Source organism: Cheilinus undulatus, linkage group 3 (genome assembly GCF_018320785.1).
Source record: "Cheilinus undulatus linkage group 3, ASM1832078v1, whole genome shotgun sequence".
Classification (NCBI taxonomy): domain Eukaryota; kingdom Metazoa; phylum Chordata; class Actinopteri; order Labriformes; family Labridae; genus Cheilinus; species Cheilinus undulatus.
Window position 1 is genome coordinate 21881623 of NC_054867.1, and position 16128 is coordinate 21897750.

The 16128-nt window shown below is 37.8% G+C and overlaps 2 protein-coding genes across 4 annotated transcripts in view; both read left to right on the forward strand.

Moving 5' to 3' along the window:
- The window catches only part of cita (citron rho-interacting serine/threonine kinase a), a 57057-nt gene extending 46849 nt beyond the window's left edge, over positions 1-10208 (forward strand). For 2 of the 3 annotated variants that reach the window (XM_041782884.1, XM_041782885.1), the window contains exons 46-48: positions 1352-1534; positions 3476-3863; positions 6721-10207. In XM_041782884.1, coding sequence (XP_041638818.1) covers positions 1352-1534; positions 3476-3863; positions 6721-6744 — 595 coding nt within the window. In that variant the 3' untranslated portion in view covers positions 6745-10207. Of the gene's footprint in view, positions 1-1351; positions 1535-3448; positions 3864-6720 lie in introns of all 3 variants that reach the window. The other variant, XM_041782883.1, reaches the window with a different exon arrangement.
- Positions 10209-13442: 3234 nt separating this feature from the next.
- myl2a (myosin, light chain 2a, regulatory, cardiac, slow) lies at positions 13443-15913 on the forward strand. The gene is made up of 7 exons (XM_041782960.1): positions 13443-13526; positions 14018-14110; positions 14648-14723; positions 14792-14896; positions 14982-15060; positions 15263-15311; positions 15535-15913. The coding sequence occupies exons 1-7, from the start codon at positions 13524-13526 to the stop codon at positions 15637-15639; spliced, it is 510 nt and encodes a 169-aa protein (XP_041638894.1). The 5' UTR covers positions 13443-13523; the 3' UTR covers positions 15640-15913.
- The last annotated feature ends 215 nt before the right edge of the window (positions 15914-16128 follow it).

Genomic DNA, 16128 nt, shown 5'->3' on the forward strand with positions numbered 1-16128 from the left:
GTGGTGGACAAAGTAAATATCTGGGCCATATTATCAAGATTGACTTGAGCGGTGATGATCATGTGCACAAGCTAATATACTGCCATGTGTGTAAAATGTTAAAACAGCTTTTAGAGCTTACCATACACCATTTTGTACTGCTCAGGTGAGCTGTCATTACATTAAAATAAAATGACAGGCAGTAGCTGGTAGTGGTGGCATTTAGAATATTTCTCAAATTACCAAGATAGATGAGAGTGAGTCATATGTTTGCAACCAGTAAAGTCTCCATATTCATACTGTACTGAGATACTTTATGTACAAATTTATGTCAATGAATTGACTCGGAAAAAGAAATCATGTCACTCACAGTGAGTGACTCACTCAGCCCACCATCAAGGCTTTTATCTTGTCACTGGAAACATCGGTACAAATGTCTCTTTGTGTTTTTAAGCACTGAAAATGTTATGGATTGTGAGTCTTTTCTTTTGTTGTGCTCGTATTTTGTACTTCTTTTGTATGTTTATGTTTATTCATGCTGATATAGACCTTTGGGTTTGAAATAAAGTAAAAAGTAAAAGCGTAATTGTTGTCTGAGAGTTAAATCTGTATCAGCAGGGGTGGTTTCAGTGATTTGGAGGCCCCAGGCAAAGACTAACATGAGGTCCTTCCCCATTTTGCTAAAAGCAATCACAGCGAGTGAAGAAAATATTTTTGAAGCATTACTTTTCTGGTAACAAAGCCAAAGATCTGCAGGGCATACTATAATCTGAAATATAAATGCCCAAATAAGCAACAGTAATTGATCACTTGGTAGAAGAGCTTCTGAACTCAAATTCAGCTCATTTAAATACTTAACCATGTATCTTGGACAGTTTCAATTACAAGAAACAAAGAATATATTCTCTTTTTTCCATGTCCATTCTCCTTCCCCAAATCATTCCTTTTAATGTATGCCAATCCACCTATTCCTTCTCTCAGTGCATCTATAGGGATCTACCTAGCTACAATTTATGTAGACTTTTCGAGGGCCTTCAACTTTGCTGTTGGGACCAGGGGTCCTTCTCAGAGGCTCCTTTGGATAATCAGAATCTGTTTTAATGCCTCTTTAAACCCTGTTTACACACTAAATTCAAGTCTTAATCATTGAAAATAATTTTAGACATAAGCCTTCATATTTGATGTACATCTACAGCGACGATATCAGGAGGCATCTTGGTGCTTGAGGCCTTTGGTAACTGCCTTCTTTTGCCAAATGTTAAAGCTGCCTTTGTGTATCAGTTAATATTTCAGTGAGTAAATTTTGACTGGAATGGAAGGTTGTATTCCAGGAAAAGTCCAAATATACTGAATCTAGTGTTTGTCTGCCCAGGCCCCACTCATATGCACACCTGGATATTCCCAACCCACGCTACCTTGGCCCAGCCATCTCCTCAGGGGCCATCTACTTGGCCTCCTCCTACCAAAACAAACTGAGGGTCATTTGCTGCAAAGGAAACCTGGTCCAGAGCCAAGAAGGCGTGGGAGACCTGCAGCGGAACGGCTCAGGACGCAGGTGAGAATAAACGCACTGTAATGTCTGTCCTCTTGTTTAATTACATTGCAGTTTCCCTAAACTCTTCCTTAACGCTTTACACGTTTGCTTTCTTCTAAGGCACTACCACATTTTTGACAGCTGCACATTTATTCATTTTCTATTTACAGACCTGCCAACCTGCACGCATTTTGCGTAGCAGTTACGCAATTTGACATGTAGATGCGCTGGTACGACTCGCCTCTCTAAACTATGCAAAAAGCTGCGGATGTTTGAGTTCTGAGGGAAATGTGCATGTGCTGTACTCATGTCTGACAGCACGATGCAGCAGCGTGGTGTCATATTCATATTTAAGACTCTACGAACTCCTGCTAACTCAGTTCATGTTGACAGTAGGAGCAAATTACTTCTATCTGACATGTTCTGAAAGCTGAACCTGCCATTCAAAAGTGTCCTTTATCCATTTCTGCTCGCTTGCACTGTATCACGACGGCGCCACTTCCTAATCTGGCAAACTACGAAATGGGTCAAGGGTCACACAGAACGCACATGTGTTAATCGTGTGACAAAAAAATTAGTGGCGTTAAAAGTAATATGAGTTAACGCAGTATTAACGCGTTAACTTTGACAGCCCTATATCTATATGTATGTATGTATTATATATATATATATATATATATATATATATATAGATTTTATATCTTTAGATTTTATATTTTATATATATAGATACAGATTTTTACAACTACTTTGCTTTGCACACAGTCATTTCCCCATTCATATGAATGGGGAAATGACTGTGTGCAAAGCAAAGTAGTTGTAAAAATCTGCCAAAAAAGCTGACAACACAAGTGGTACTTAAAGTATTTTGCCCAGGGTGGCAGGTCTGTATTTACTACTTAGTTTTTGTTATTTAGAGTCATGATGGCAGTCAACATCTTTTTTTTGCACTGACCTAATGGTGTAAATCCAGATATTATTGGAAAACAAGCTAACATACCCTTTTTTAGTCCTGATTTCATTTACTCCAATTTTCTAAATTATTGTGCTTTATGTGGAGAAACGGACAAATTATTAAGAGATAATGTGGAGTAATTAGGTGGTTATTTGATGCAATGCAAGTTAGATTTTGGATACAGTAACTAATTTACTCCACATTATTTTCTTTATAACCTAGATATTTTAAAATAGAAGTCCACAATTAAACATAAAATGCCGATTTTTGCATTATCTTTTGATATAAAATAACAGAAAATACATTAGATAAAATCGGTGGGCAGGATCAATAACTAAACTCTAAAATAAGCCTTCTTAGCTGTTATTATGAACTGAACATTATTTTTGGTTATTGACAAAGGAATGAAAAATGTTTGACTGTAGAGTAGGAGCATGGCATGTACTCTTCACTCCTCTTCCTCATGTTCACTGGTGGGTTTTTTTGGTCAAGGGGATTAAAAGGCACTGCTGGGTACAAGTCAGCATCCACAGGTGATGATATCTGAATTAAAGTCTTTGTTTTTGATCTAACCAGTCACAGTAATACCTTAATTTTGCTCTTTACAGGAGGAAGAGTTCATTTTTTATATGTAACAAGTCCTGAAATGGTTCCAATAATAACATTTAAATACCTCCTGTCAAATGTAGAGAGGAAATAAAATAAGTTGAATAAAGATTCATTTCCTGCTTTATGTGAGAACGGTCTTTTTTATGAAGCTCACTAAAAGCAAACATGGACAAACTCGGGGCTCATTTTGGAAATTGCCTTTCCAAGTATATGAAAGCTTTGCTTTCTTTTTGCCAGCTGCTGAAGCTTCTCTCTCCAGTAGACAGGCAAAGCCTCTTCTCCTGATTGATAGTTATACTTTCAAAAGACCCGGCAGTGCCAAGCAAAGCCCATGACCCAATCTAAAAAAGTTATTTTCTGACTGACCATAGCCCATCTATATTCCTCGGTTCTCCCAGTCCAAACAAGCGTGGGCCTCCTTCCTACAACGAACACATCTCTAAAAGGCTGGCAGCCAATCCGATGGCTCACGGAGACCCCGGCACACCTCACCGCTACAGAGAAGCTCGCACTGAATTTAGACGGGACAAATCCCCGAGCCGTCCACTGGAGAGAGAGAAGTCTCCTGGCAGGATGCTGGAGAGTCGTATAGTGGGGTCTCCAGGGAGGGCCATGGCTGACCCTCGGTTAGAGCGCTCCCCAGGAAGGGCCATGGCAGATCCTCGAATGGACCGCTCTCCTGGCCGTATGATGGAGGTTCATAGAGAAAGGTCCCCCGGACGTTATGAAGAGCGCCAAAGACTTCATACTGGTTCTGGTCGAACACCCATAAACCCCGTCAACAAGGTGAGTCTGCCACTTCTGTTGTTTCACCTTTTCTATTTCATTCTTCGCTGCTGCTGTCTGCAATTGATGCATGGCTTTAACTGCAGAAATACAATCATGGAAATATCACATTTCAAGCCATACTTGATGCAAAGGCTCAGGGGATAGCAGTGTCCGTTAATTTAGCTCAGACTAACATATATTGCTTTATTACAAAGATATGTTAAATTTGATGGGATATGGGAACAACTTTATACAAATGGCAGATATATGCCACAATTTGTCACACAGAAATTCAGCATTATTTCTTCCCATGAAAGAAAAACATTAAAGGGCCACAGGTGTTATCAACCATGCTTTCTGTCTTCATCATTATATCTGAGGCTCTTTAGGTATGAAGTGTTTGTCATTTTTCCCAGATACACATCATAGGTCTGCCTTTAGAGGGGAAATGTCTTCAAGCACCTCAATCAAGTCCAGCTGCCCCCTTGACAAAGATTTGGATAACCATGATCTAGATCAGTGGTTCTCAACTGGTGGGTCGGGACCCAAAAGTGGGTCATGGAGCAGTTTTCAGTGGGTTGCGACTAGGTGTCCAAAAAAAGGTGGCAAAAGTCGGGAAGTTCTTATTTGACATAGATACCCTTTTATTTTAACCTTTCTACTGTGAAATTAGGTAAAATTAAATGTTTGATCGATATTTCTACTAATTTATCTCCTCTTCTTGCAATAAATGGCAACTTTTCCTATGATAATGAAGTAATTTCACAAGCTTTCTGGAAAACTGGCAAAAATTGACAAACAGCAATGGGCAAAGAGGGTATAAAATTTGTCAGTTTTGTCCCTTTTTCTGTTATATCAGTTGTTGTGTTTCAACATACTCCCAACTGTGACACGTATTCAATCAACTAAACATGCATTGTTGAACATTTTTGGGAAACTTGGGTTGCAATCTGTTGTAAGACAGACTGGTGGGTCTTGAGGCCGAACCAGTTGAGAACCACTGATCTAGATGAATGAGAACCTACACTGATTTAAAAAAATTGGCTTTTTGCAACTCCAACAAAACATGCTATTTTCTGCATCAGAAAATACAAAAGAAAGGGGCTTGTAGTTTGAGCATGGCTACAAGTGGGTTAGGTTTTCAACATTTTCCAAAAGCCTCTGAGAGATGAAAAGATGCTTTTGTAGTTGACAGTTAACTGCATGAATAAAAGAGATGTGTGAATGAACTGACTGCAGACTTGACATCAATTACAAAACGCTGAAATATCAGAGAACAAATCAGCATATTTTCCCAAGAGTACAGTCTGTGAGGCATCATAAACTGTATAAGATTTGGCATCTTTCACCAATATCTCATAAAGGTTTTTCTTTAATTTTCCAAGAGAAAAATAGATCAGATTCTTGACGGTTTCTCAAACTACCGAACTGTTTGAACCTTTTTTCATTGGATGTGTGAATGCCATTTTCTTGTAAGCTGGAAGCTTGTGTAGATTTTCTTACTAAGCATGACAACAAGCCCCTTTATGACCATATAAGGGCATAAGGCTGCAGGGCTGTGTGCAAACATGGAAAGCACACAGTAGTGAAAAGAGAAGCAAGATGTAAGTGGTGTGAAAATTAGAATTAAATCATGAAAGAAAATTGCAAACTGTAAGAAACATATAGATCAGTGGTGGGTAAGTGGCAGCCTGGGGGCCACATGTGGCCCTCCTTCTCACTCAGTCCAGCCCTCAAGTTGATTTCAAATATCAAGAAATAAAAATTAGGGGGAAAGGATTAAATCTGTCATTTTAACATGGGAAATAGACCGTTCCCTATATTTTTTTAAATTACTTATATATGTAAGCAAGAAAATAGGAAAACTATAATGAGCTTTATTTTATCAGCTGCAACAGTTAAGTGATCATGGAGACGTAAGTGCATCAAAATGTGAATTGAAGAATGGTATAAGTACTCTAAAATGGGCAATAATACTGTTTTTTTTTTCTCAAAAATATAAATATATACTCTGCTGCTTTGTAGTTTCAACTGAGCTACTCTAGGTTTCTTACTTTCAATCCTGTTGCTAATGTAACAGGTTAGAAATTGTAGATGCAATTGGGCTTAAAATGTATGAAGAGGATCTCTGAGAAAGGTATGACAAAATATTAATTTAAATGTGAGATTTTTTTTTATATATCGTGTGTATTTGTGTATGTTATTAAACAACACAAAAGTGTGCCAATTAATAACAATGCATTAAATATAATGTAATGTTAGCTGTAAACATTTCCTTAATTTAGCATATTTGCCTGGATAATTCTACTGTTATATCAGCACTCAAATATGTATAAGAGTGCGCTCTAAATCACAGATAAGGAAACTTTGTCGAATGTTGGAATCTTCTTGAAACGAGTCCTCTAAAGAGCAGTTGGTGAATGAGACCCATCAACATTTGGTACTTATTAATTTAAATTACATCTAATCTTTATTTCTTAGGTTAGCATTCAAATTAGAAATCTAGAGTTATCAGGGAAAATCAACTTGATTCATTAGTTAATCTGCAAAAGTGTCTGTATTCTTATTCGCCTCAGTTATGTTTAGTGTTGATATGAAATATTAAACATAAGTAAACTATATTGATAATCTTAGCTGGTTAGCCTGACTGCTACCTGCTTTAATCCCTATGTTAGCATTGTAACTTTGCACATGTGAACATGCTTGTTTAATGATGTAGCTGAAAACATTGAGTGTCTCTTTTGACTCTCAACCCTTTTATATTTATTGTGTATTTTTGCTTTGGTTTTAATTTGAATTCTTTAACTCATGTCCATGCATGCATGTGTTTGTATAAGCCTGACACCCTTGTTTTCTCTTCTTTACTTCTCTCCAGGTTTGGGATCAATCATCTGTTTGAGAGTCGGCAGAGCCACATCTTTAGAAAAAAGGGAAACGGTGGAGCAGAAAATCCAGTGAGAAAGTCACCAACTCATGATGAAACACTGCCACACAACAGCTTTGTCTGACGAACCCCCACAGAAAAGAAACTGTAGCAGTCACAACTGAGAGAGAAATAAATTGATGTCATCAGAGTCAGGTTATTTTTCTCAATGAAGTGACCCAAGTCAATAAAGGTCAACAAACAAAATGCCATATTTAAAAACTTCCTGAGCAGGGTTTTTGCCATGTATTTGATGATGTAGAGGGGGTAAGATTTGATTTATTTTCCAAAACAAAATATGGGAGTTGAGTTCTTGACTTTAGGCCGTCCTTAGTGGGTTTCGCTATTTTTATGATCCTTCAGACAGTAGTGACTATGATAGAAAAGCACAACCGTAGCAACTTTATCCTACAAGTTGATGCCTAAATCTGTAAAAAAGAAAATCAGTCACTAGTGAAATGGCAGGTTCCCTCGATATAACATAACAGAACAGGCTCCTTTCCACACTCAGTCCACAGTAGCTTCAGATCAGGGGCAGGAGCGGTCTATACATCTAAAGCATTTTTTGTCTCCAGCCCTGTGCCGACATGTAAACACACAATCATTACCAGCTGATAACAATCATTCTCTGCTGCAATCTCAGTCTGTGGTTAGTTAGTGACCCCACCTGGCTGGAGCACAAAGGAATTTGGATAAAACTCAAGTGTGTAAGCCCTCCCTGCCCTGTTAGAACCACACATTCAATGATTGTCTACCCTAGGATAGGTCGACACTAAAAACATACTGCACTACCCACAATCCTCAGCAGGACTTTCTAATCCTTCAGAAAGTTATCTGACTGTAAATAGACAAGACATAATTTTATATATATTGAGAAGGAATTTCAAGGCTGGATAAGCCGTGTCTATTTTTGTTAAAGAAAAAAAAGTGATTAAGTGTCCTCTTGAATGTCCGATAAATATTCTTTTAACACATTCTTTATCAAGTGAGTGATTGTATCTGGATCCAACTCGTGTATGCACTTCATCAGTCCAAGGCGAAACCTCAGTGCTGAACTATACGACAGGAGAAAAAAACATCATGTTTTAAGGTTCCACACAGTAATTGAGCATTTCTTTTTTGTACCATGTCCCTTATATTGTATATACCCAAAAATTGTGCAAGGTGAAGATGAAAATAATCTTTGTTTTTATTCCTGATTCGTAAATGGCATGGATATGTATATCTGAAATGAAATGGAGTGTTGTCTTCTGCTTCAGCCTCATTTGGGTTTTATTTTGATTCCACCATCTAACAGCGAAGCACGTGAATAACATCTCCTTTCTTTTAACTCTTACCAGTTTGCACAGTGAGTTCATATGATCATGTTCACACTCCCTCTTTTACCAAGGCACACTTGGCATGTTAAACGGCCGGTCCAAGTTACTAAGATCAGTACAAATATATTTTAACTTCCACTGTCATTATGCCTAAATCTGACAAAGTGGATCCTCTTCCTATATATCATAATCTGATCCATAGAAACAACATTTTAGGGAAATACTTTATAAAAACTACACACTATTTGGTACAAAGAGTTTTTAAACTTTAACTTATCATCTGTAAATCATGATTTTTCAAATTTATTTTAAACACGATTAAAATTGTTTTATTAATGTATTATGCATTCCTCACTCATAGATCCTAAAGTATTATGAATTTAATTATGTCATTTGTAAACACAGGTAGAAATGCTTTACTGATGCATTAGTAGCTTTTCAAAGCCGATAAACTGACCAGACTATATATCTGTCATTAGCAGATCCTTTGTGCAAAGCTTGAAGCTAAAACCTTTGTTCCTGGTCGGAGAAAGATCAGAACAATCAGCGCAATCAAGAAGAACAAGGCAACAGTGATGAGCTAGCTTTAGATGTACTGCAAGCCAGTAAACAATTATGACTGGGTGTAGCTAAAGTGCGCAGTTGTCAATCACACAACCTTTCTTTACATAAGAGTTTTGAAGTAGTGGAAATACATTTTTTGAATGACTCAAGTTAAGATATATAATTTACATGTTCAATTTAGCCTTTCACTTCTTTTAATTTTGAACAATCATGCCACATAAAGTAAGCTAATTTGATTAACTAGAAGTAAAAAAGACTGAAAAGTGCACTTTGACCCAAAAAGTGCGCATCCACAGACTTCAGTACATCATCCCTGCGATGTTAAAATTGGCTCCCACAAGAGGGATGCCTCTAACTGCGTAGGTAGCTTCATTCATGGTGCAAAAGTGTCCAATGCTCAAAGGCAATCTGGGAAAACTCTGTAGATTAAGGGATGATTGTCAAATTATTTGTGTTGACAGAGAATAAGTATAGAAATCTTATAACCATCTCTTACTTACTTAAAACTAAAAATGTGAACTATGGAGGCTAAAAAATAGAGCTGAAATAGCTATTTTGGATTTTTAAGTTACACAACTATTTGTTTTTCTGTTTGGTCTGACAGTGAAAATTTATTTGATTTTAATAGTTATTTTTGAGTATATGCTTGTTGTGTATGTTATGATAAATGTCACTATACCGTATCAAATTTCTGTTTCCTCTATCAGTTGACATTTTGTCAACAGTGCACTAAATCATATGTTTGAGTCCTGTCTGATGTACTGAGAAATCTCACATGCCTTTCATTTTGACCATTTGCTGCACAAAAAAATGGTATTGATTTTCTCTGCTCATTTCTTAAAAAGTTTTAAATTAGATTATCCAAAGTATGTGGAAACCCTGATCAAAAGGAGAGCAAAGAACCAAACTTATAGCTTTTCTTGGCAGAGAAGACGTTCTGGCTCAGCTTCCTGTCTAAGTCATGTGGTTTAATCACCGGGGCTGCACATGCCCACTACACTATGTTTTGTCAGTTTTATTTGCCCTTAATGAATGTGACAGATAGAACATTCATGCAGTCAACCTCCAAAATATTTCTGAAAGATTTCATTAATTGATGAGTCAAGTGTTAACTCATGCTTCATTGATACTAAAAGTGTGTAGTTCTTCTAAAGTGTTATCTATTCTAATGTTTTTATCAGGTTGTCATCTTTTAACATGCCCAGTATGTCTCCCAACAGAGCTACACTCAGTAGAAAGAACTTTCCTCTCCCAGTTGGGTTAACTTTGGACATACATATATATCTTCATGAATGTATTAAAGCAAAGAAGATAGAACGGATTCATCGGTCAACAGAAAGCACCGAGTGCTATAGATTGCACAAGTTTTCAACTGCTATACAAAAGGGTTTCTCATCCTTGAATTTTATTTTTGTATTCTTTTTATCTTGCATTTCTTTTCACATGATCCTGAATCATAATGCTGTACGCTGGATATGATATTGATGTCTGCTAACAAATGTTTTATTAGCGTTCCCTGTAGAGATTTTGTCACAGAATATTAAATATTATAATCATTGTCTTTCACTTATCCTCTTATTGTACTCCTCTGTAATTATCTACTGATTTTAGATTTGCATAAAGAACAGAACGCTGGTCATATTTCATCCTTTATATGCCATTCCTCCACTGTTCACACTCGGGGCCATTTCTGACCATTTGTCCATGTCCATTGTGTTCTGGGCGGATAGTCTATTTTTAGGCATCTGATCCCCACGCTGAGCTGATGCGCCGATGGCCTGCCATTCCAGTCACAGTAGCTGCATGGAGCTGGGAGGAGCTGGAGGAGGACGGTTTTCAACAATAGCCTCTGCTCTGTTTGGTTAACAATAACTCTTCTAAATCTAACCTCCTTGTACACACTGCACCACTGCCAGATGACACCGCTGACATCTGCTGTTCGTTCATCAACAGCATTTTATTTGTCAGAGTTCAGAGCCGCTCTTAATTTAGACCACCCACACTCGCCTCACCTCCTCACCTCAGCCCGTTTGGCTCATTTTCACAGACTGTCACTTTCCTTGACCTAAGAGCCACAAGTGATATAGCATGACCTGTTAATAGTCCAGAGACATGGCACATTTTAAGGACTCGTTCTCTGTCAGCAGAGTTACTCTTGAGTATGTCGCACCTACTGCTGCTGACAACACTGAGCTTAGTTTCACAGGCTCTTAAAAGCTCAACACCAGGAGAGAGTGCAAAGACTTCCTGACATGCAGCTACCATTTAACTACCTTCTCTTTCTACAAGGAGACTCATCACTTTTACATTCTATCTGTTTAATGGTCAGAATTAAGGATAAGAGCCATTGTAGACTAAAGTCTTTGGTTCATTGGCATAAATACTAGCAAGAGCTTTTACTTTGAGGAGTAAATGAGTCCCAAAAATAGACTGCTCTGTACATCCTGAGTGTGCCAAACTAGACTCCACCATAAACTATACCATGATCTTGTAGGTGAAAGGAAAGCTGGCGCTGATCATGAGAAGAAGCATGTGAGAAATGCGACTCAGGCTGGTGGTAACACATCCTGACAGGTCAATAAAGTGAACTCAATAAGCTGATGATTTCCTTCACTCCCTCATCACGTCAGTGAGAATCGAAGAGATCAGGAAAGACTTTATAGTCTTATTTTTCATTCAGATGGAAAAGATTTGTCTTTGACTTGCATGTGGGGTGGATCCCTTTTCAAACTCAAAGTACCACATCTACACAGGCCAGGGCATTGTAAACTATAGAAAAAATGTTGAAAAAAACAACATAAATACAAGAAAACCAAACACAAAAGAAATCTGTAAAAATAAAGGGCACCCATTTCTTCATGGTGAACATCAGAGGTATAAATTGAAAGTGAGTTCTATGCATAGTCTAATACAGCAGGCTGACTTTTAAGTCTACTGAAACAACTGGTAAAAACATGTTTGAAATACATTTCTTCATAAAACTGACTTTGGACAACAGATTCTCAGTTATGCATTTAACTTTTCCCCCATGATGGTGCTGCTTCAATGCAACGCTTTCTAAAGATCTGATGGGTTCACAGCTGTATTAGGTAAAAAGTTTATAAACATTTAAAGGTGAAAGGGGGTCAGTGCAAGATGAAAACTGGAAAAGAAAAGCAGTATACAAGCTAAAAGGGCTTGGTCCTTTTAAAAAAGAAGTTGTCTGATCATTTAATTTTATAGAATAAACCTACTCATGCTTTGAATTTGTCCTGGTTTTCAATAGTCACAGCCTTAATATTTACTCTGTAATTTAAAAAAAAAGATTAGTCCAGACCAGTGGTTCTCAACTGATCCAGCCAAAGCCACCCACCATCACCTCCATAAATAAAAATCTTGACCCAAATTTCCCCCAAAAGTGTAACTACTAAATAAATTCGATAAACAAGTTGCAGATCATATTTTAGATGGAACCAAACATGACTGAACAATGACACCGACATTTTAATTTTACTCTGCCATTAAAATGTAAATTTTGGTTGTTTTTGGAGGTCTCAAGAAAAATCTAGACATCATAGAAGAACAGCTTTCTTCAAACTACTTCTATCTGAGACCACAGATTAAATAAGTCAAGATTTCAAGCAAATAACAGGAATGTCATCCTCGTCCTACAAAAGGGAGAAAAATAAAATAAATTGGTACATGTCTGTCTAAGGCTTAAGTACATCCTAGATATTTTGCCATTATGTTTTTCCAGGCACAAATCTGTGACCCACTGAAAACAGCTCCGTAACCAGCTTTCAGGTCCAGACCCAAAAGTTGAGAATCACTGGTCTAGATAGCATAGCCCATTATAAACCTGATCTTTTAATGGTTAAAATTTTTAGATTTTAAACAGAAATAACAGAATGGATCAAAAGAAGAGCTGGTTAATGATATCCAAATGTTAATCGCACTTAAAGTACCCCTTTTGTCACTATTTGAAATTCTACTATTTTGCATCTAAAACTATTTTGGTTTGATTTTGATTTTTGTTCTGAGCATAACTGACTTCCTGTTTGGGCGCAGAACTTTTATTTTGTCAGAAAATAATAACTTAAGGTAGAGCTCAGATTATGACCTGAATCTAATCACAGAAAAAAAGACCTGTTAAGGACTGAAAGGTAAATGATAACACAAGCTACAGATGACTATGATTGTCCTCTGAGCTGTCTGTGAGTTTTTAAAGTGAAGTGAGACATTAGATGAGGTGGTAGACTTATTTAACATCACTGTGGCTTAAAAAATGCACCAGTTAATTACAACTAATGCATTAATGCTGACAGCACAAGTGAAAACAGATATAAAAGCAGGTGTAAAATGTAAAACCCGGGTCATTAGAGTAGTTCAGGGTCTATGTGATAAGTTGGCTTGAAGAAAACCTACATACTAAGAGCAATTCTGGGACTGATGGATATTTGGATCAGCCTAGGTCCCATGTCATCTTAAGTTTAAATAAAACAGTCTTCTCTCTCCGTCTCTTGTCTTCTGAAGTTTGTCCTCTCATTGGACAGTCAAAGACAGTGGTCTGTGGACAGAGGGCAGTGTAAAGCGATTATGTGCTTTAACCTTCAGTCTGCTCTTGATATTCTAAACCAGTTATTCCAATCTCCTCGTCCCATGTCGAGTATAACAACACAGGGCCACTGGCCGCCACAGAGGGGTGTGTGCATTGTTTTTTTCATGTAATACTGTGGGTCTTTATGGAGCATCATTTACCTGTCACTTCCTAAAGAGGACATAGTTTATAAATATCATCCAGTGGAACTGAGGGTTGAGGCTACAAAAGGATACCCCCAATCTCCCCATTGTTCACCGCCATCAGTGTTGGTCTGACCTCTCAGCTGCTCAGCCATGGTGAGTCACTGTGTGATGATGCAAGGGCAGATATGCTATAGGACTGTTCTGACTACATCTCATGCTACATGAGATGATTTAACACTCAGACTTGTATTCATATAATCTAAAGCTGGAGATATTAATACTAAAAAGGCAAATTTAACTTTTTCTGTGATGACTGATTTGATGGTTAAAACTGATAACACACCCAAAACAAAAAAGATGGGAAGTGCCTTACTAATGTGAAGGGTAAGTGTGTTAAGCTATATTAATAAGAAAAGTACTTTTCCCCTTTGTATTGCTTGGAAAGAAATCTCAGTTTTGTATATTCTTTATCTCCAGGTCTTGTTTTGGAAATGTAGTCCAAATGATGTCTCCATCTTTTCTCAACTATGTGTCAAATTACACACTTTTTTAGAGGCAGATGTCATTGTATTTTTTGTTGTGTAACATTTTTCTTAAATTGCATGTTTTGTGTGTCATCCCTCCTCCTCCCTTCTTGCTTAAAGGCCCCAAAGAAAGCCAAGAAGAGGACAGCAGAGGGAGCCAACTCCAATGTTTTCTCCATGTTTGAGCAGGCTCAGATCCAGGAATTTAAAGAGGTAACAGCTGCTTAAATGACTAACACTCACTATCTTACAATTCACAATGAATATCATTAATAAAAAATGTGATAATGAAAGGACACAATATCAAGTATTTTGATGTTTTCTCTGCCTGCCTCTAAAATACAAACAGAGGTGCCTTTGTCTTCTTTCTTCTCTGAACTCCTTTGTCTTTCTCTCACTATTGTTGATGGTTGGAGTATATTTCCATTGTTCATGGTTAGAGTATGTCCACCTGTCTATTTTCCTTTCCGTGGATTGGCAGCATAGAGGCTTGTGGTATGCTGGTATGACAGTCAGTGGTGCTCAGACATCCAGACTGTGTCAGCAGTGATTAGGCTGCAGATAAACTGCTGGGCATACCCCGGATGCCGGGCTAAACCCCAAGGGCTCACAGGTTATAAATACTTAACTGTGATCACCTATAAAATGCAAAACAAAAATAAATAAGAGGAATGGGAGAAAACTGGGATTTGGCTTTTACTTGACAGATTTGGGACCACTAACATGTACTTTTCTGTGCTCTGTCTTCAGGCCTTCACTATCATGGACCAGAACAGAGACGGCTTCATTGACAAGAATGACCTGCGAGACACTTTTGCTGCTCTAGGTTTGTTGACATCACATGCACTGGTTGTTTCTTTTTTCAACTTGTATTCATGTGTCTTTATGCTGCAGGACGTCTGAATGTGAAACAGGAGGAGATTGACGAGATGCTTAAAGAGGCTCCTGGCCCAATCAACTTCACAGTCTTCCTCACCATGTTTGGTGAGAAGCTGAAAGGTAAGACTGAACATGACAATTGTATAAGTTTGAGACTAAATTAGGTATATTTTAAGAACTGTAAGAGCTGTGGAAATGTGCATAGGCGCTGATCCAGAGGAGACGATTCTCAACGCGTTTAAAGTCTTCGACCCTGAAGGGAAGGGCGTGCTGAGGAAGGACTAGTAAGTCACCCGCTCATAACAGTTGGCAAAATGCGTATTATGATCAGGGAGTGCTATAAAAGCTGTCACTCACAATTTATCACCTCATCGCCAAGTCATTCTGTAATTAGTCATCCCAGAGCAGCTCTAAGTCAAATCATTGTGATGCTTCCATGTGATTATGACTTTGTCATTGCATTTTTGTCCTTTTTCTCCCATTCAGTGTGACACAGATGCTTACAACACAAGCAGACAGATTCTCACCAGAAGAGGTAGATTTTAGTCATCTTACAGTAAATGTCTTTAGGTGTGATAGCTTTGTGTGTGGAAATAATAATCAAAAGGAGCAAAAGGTTGAACATCACCATGATAATGGTCTGCATCCACGCCAGAATCTCATTTAAAAAAACACTCAAGAAATCATCAACCATATATGTATTTTGCAAACTAATTCTGTGCAGCATCTTAATGCTTGTATCTGTTTTCATTGCTTAGATGGAGCAGATGTTTACCGCCTTCCCGCCAGATGTGGCAGGAAACCTGGACTACAAGAACCTGGTTCACATTATAACCCATGGAGAGGAAAAGGACCAGGAGTAAACATCATGTTCATCATCTAGAAAGCCAGTCTTTTGTCCATGTGACTTGAAACCAAAGAAGAGAGGGACTGAGAGTATTTAAATGCCTTCAGTTGGCTGCAGTGAGCATCACGACTAAAATAAAATATCCAGGCACCAAAAACCAACAGTCACCATCGTCTACACTATAATGCCCTCCATGTCTTCTCTATCCATCACCTGACAATATTAAATTATTTTGCCTCGTTACTTTCTACACTCAAAGCCATTTTCCTATTCTTTCAGAATGATCCATTTGTTACGTCTGTGCATGTCTAATAAAAGTTTGCAAAAACAGGAACCAACTTGCTTTCTCATTCTGATTTTTGAAACTGTATTTAAAAGTAAGCACACTGACAGTTTAAACACTGGTTATATTCCTGGTAGGGTTGCTCATATATTTGTAGGATTATCAGATAGATTACTACTCAAACACGTTTACACCAGCCCATCCTGTAAGTCCATGTTTGGT

Bases quoted from the DNA above. Each gene is read 5' to 3' on its own strand.
- myl2a (XM_041782960.1), top strand. The intron at 14,111-14,647 runs GTAACAGCTGCT...CTCTGTCTTCAG, and splicing joins AGATCCAGGAATTTAAAGAG to GCCTTCACTATCATGGACCA. The intron at 14,724-14,791 runs GTTTGTTGACAT...TTTATGCTGCAG, and splicing joins AGACACTTTTGCTGCTCTAG to GACGTCTGAATGTGAAACAG.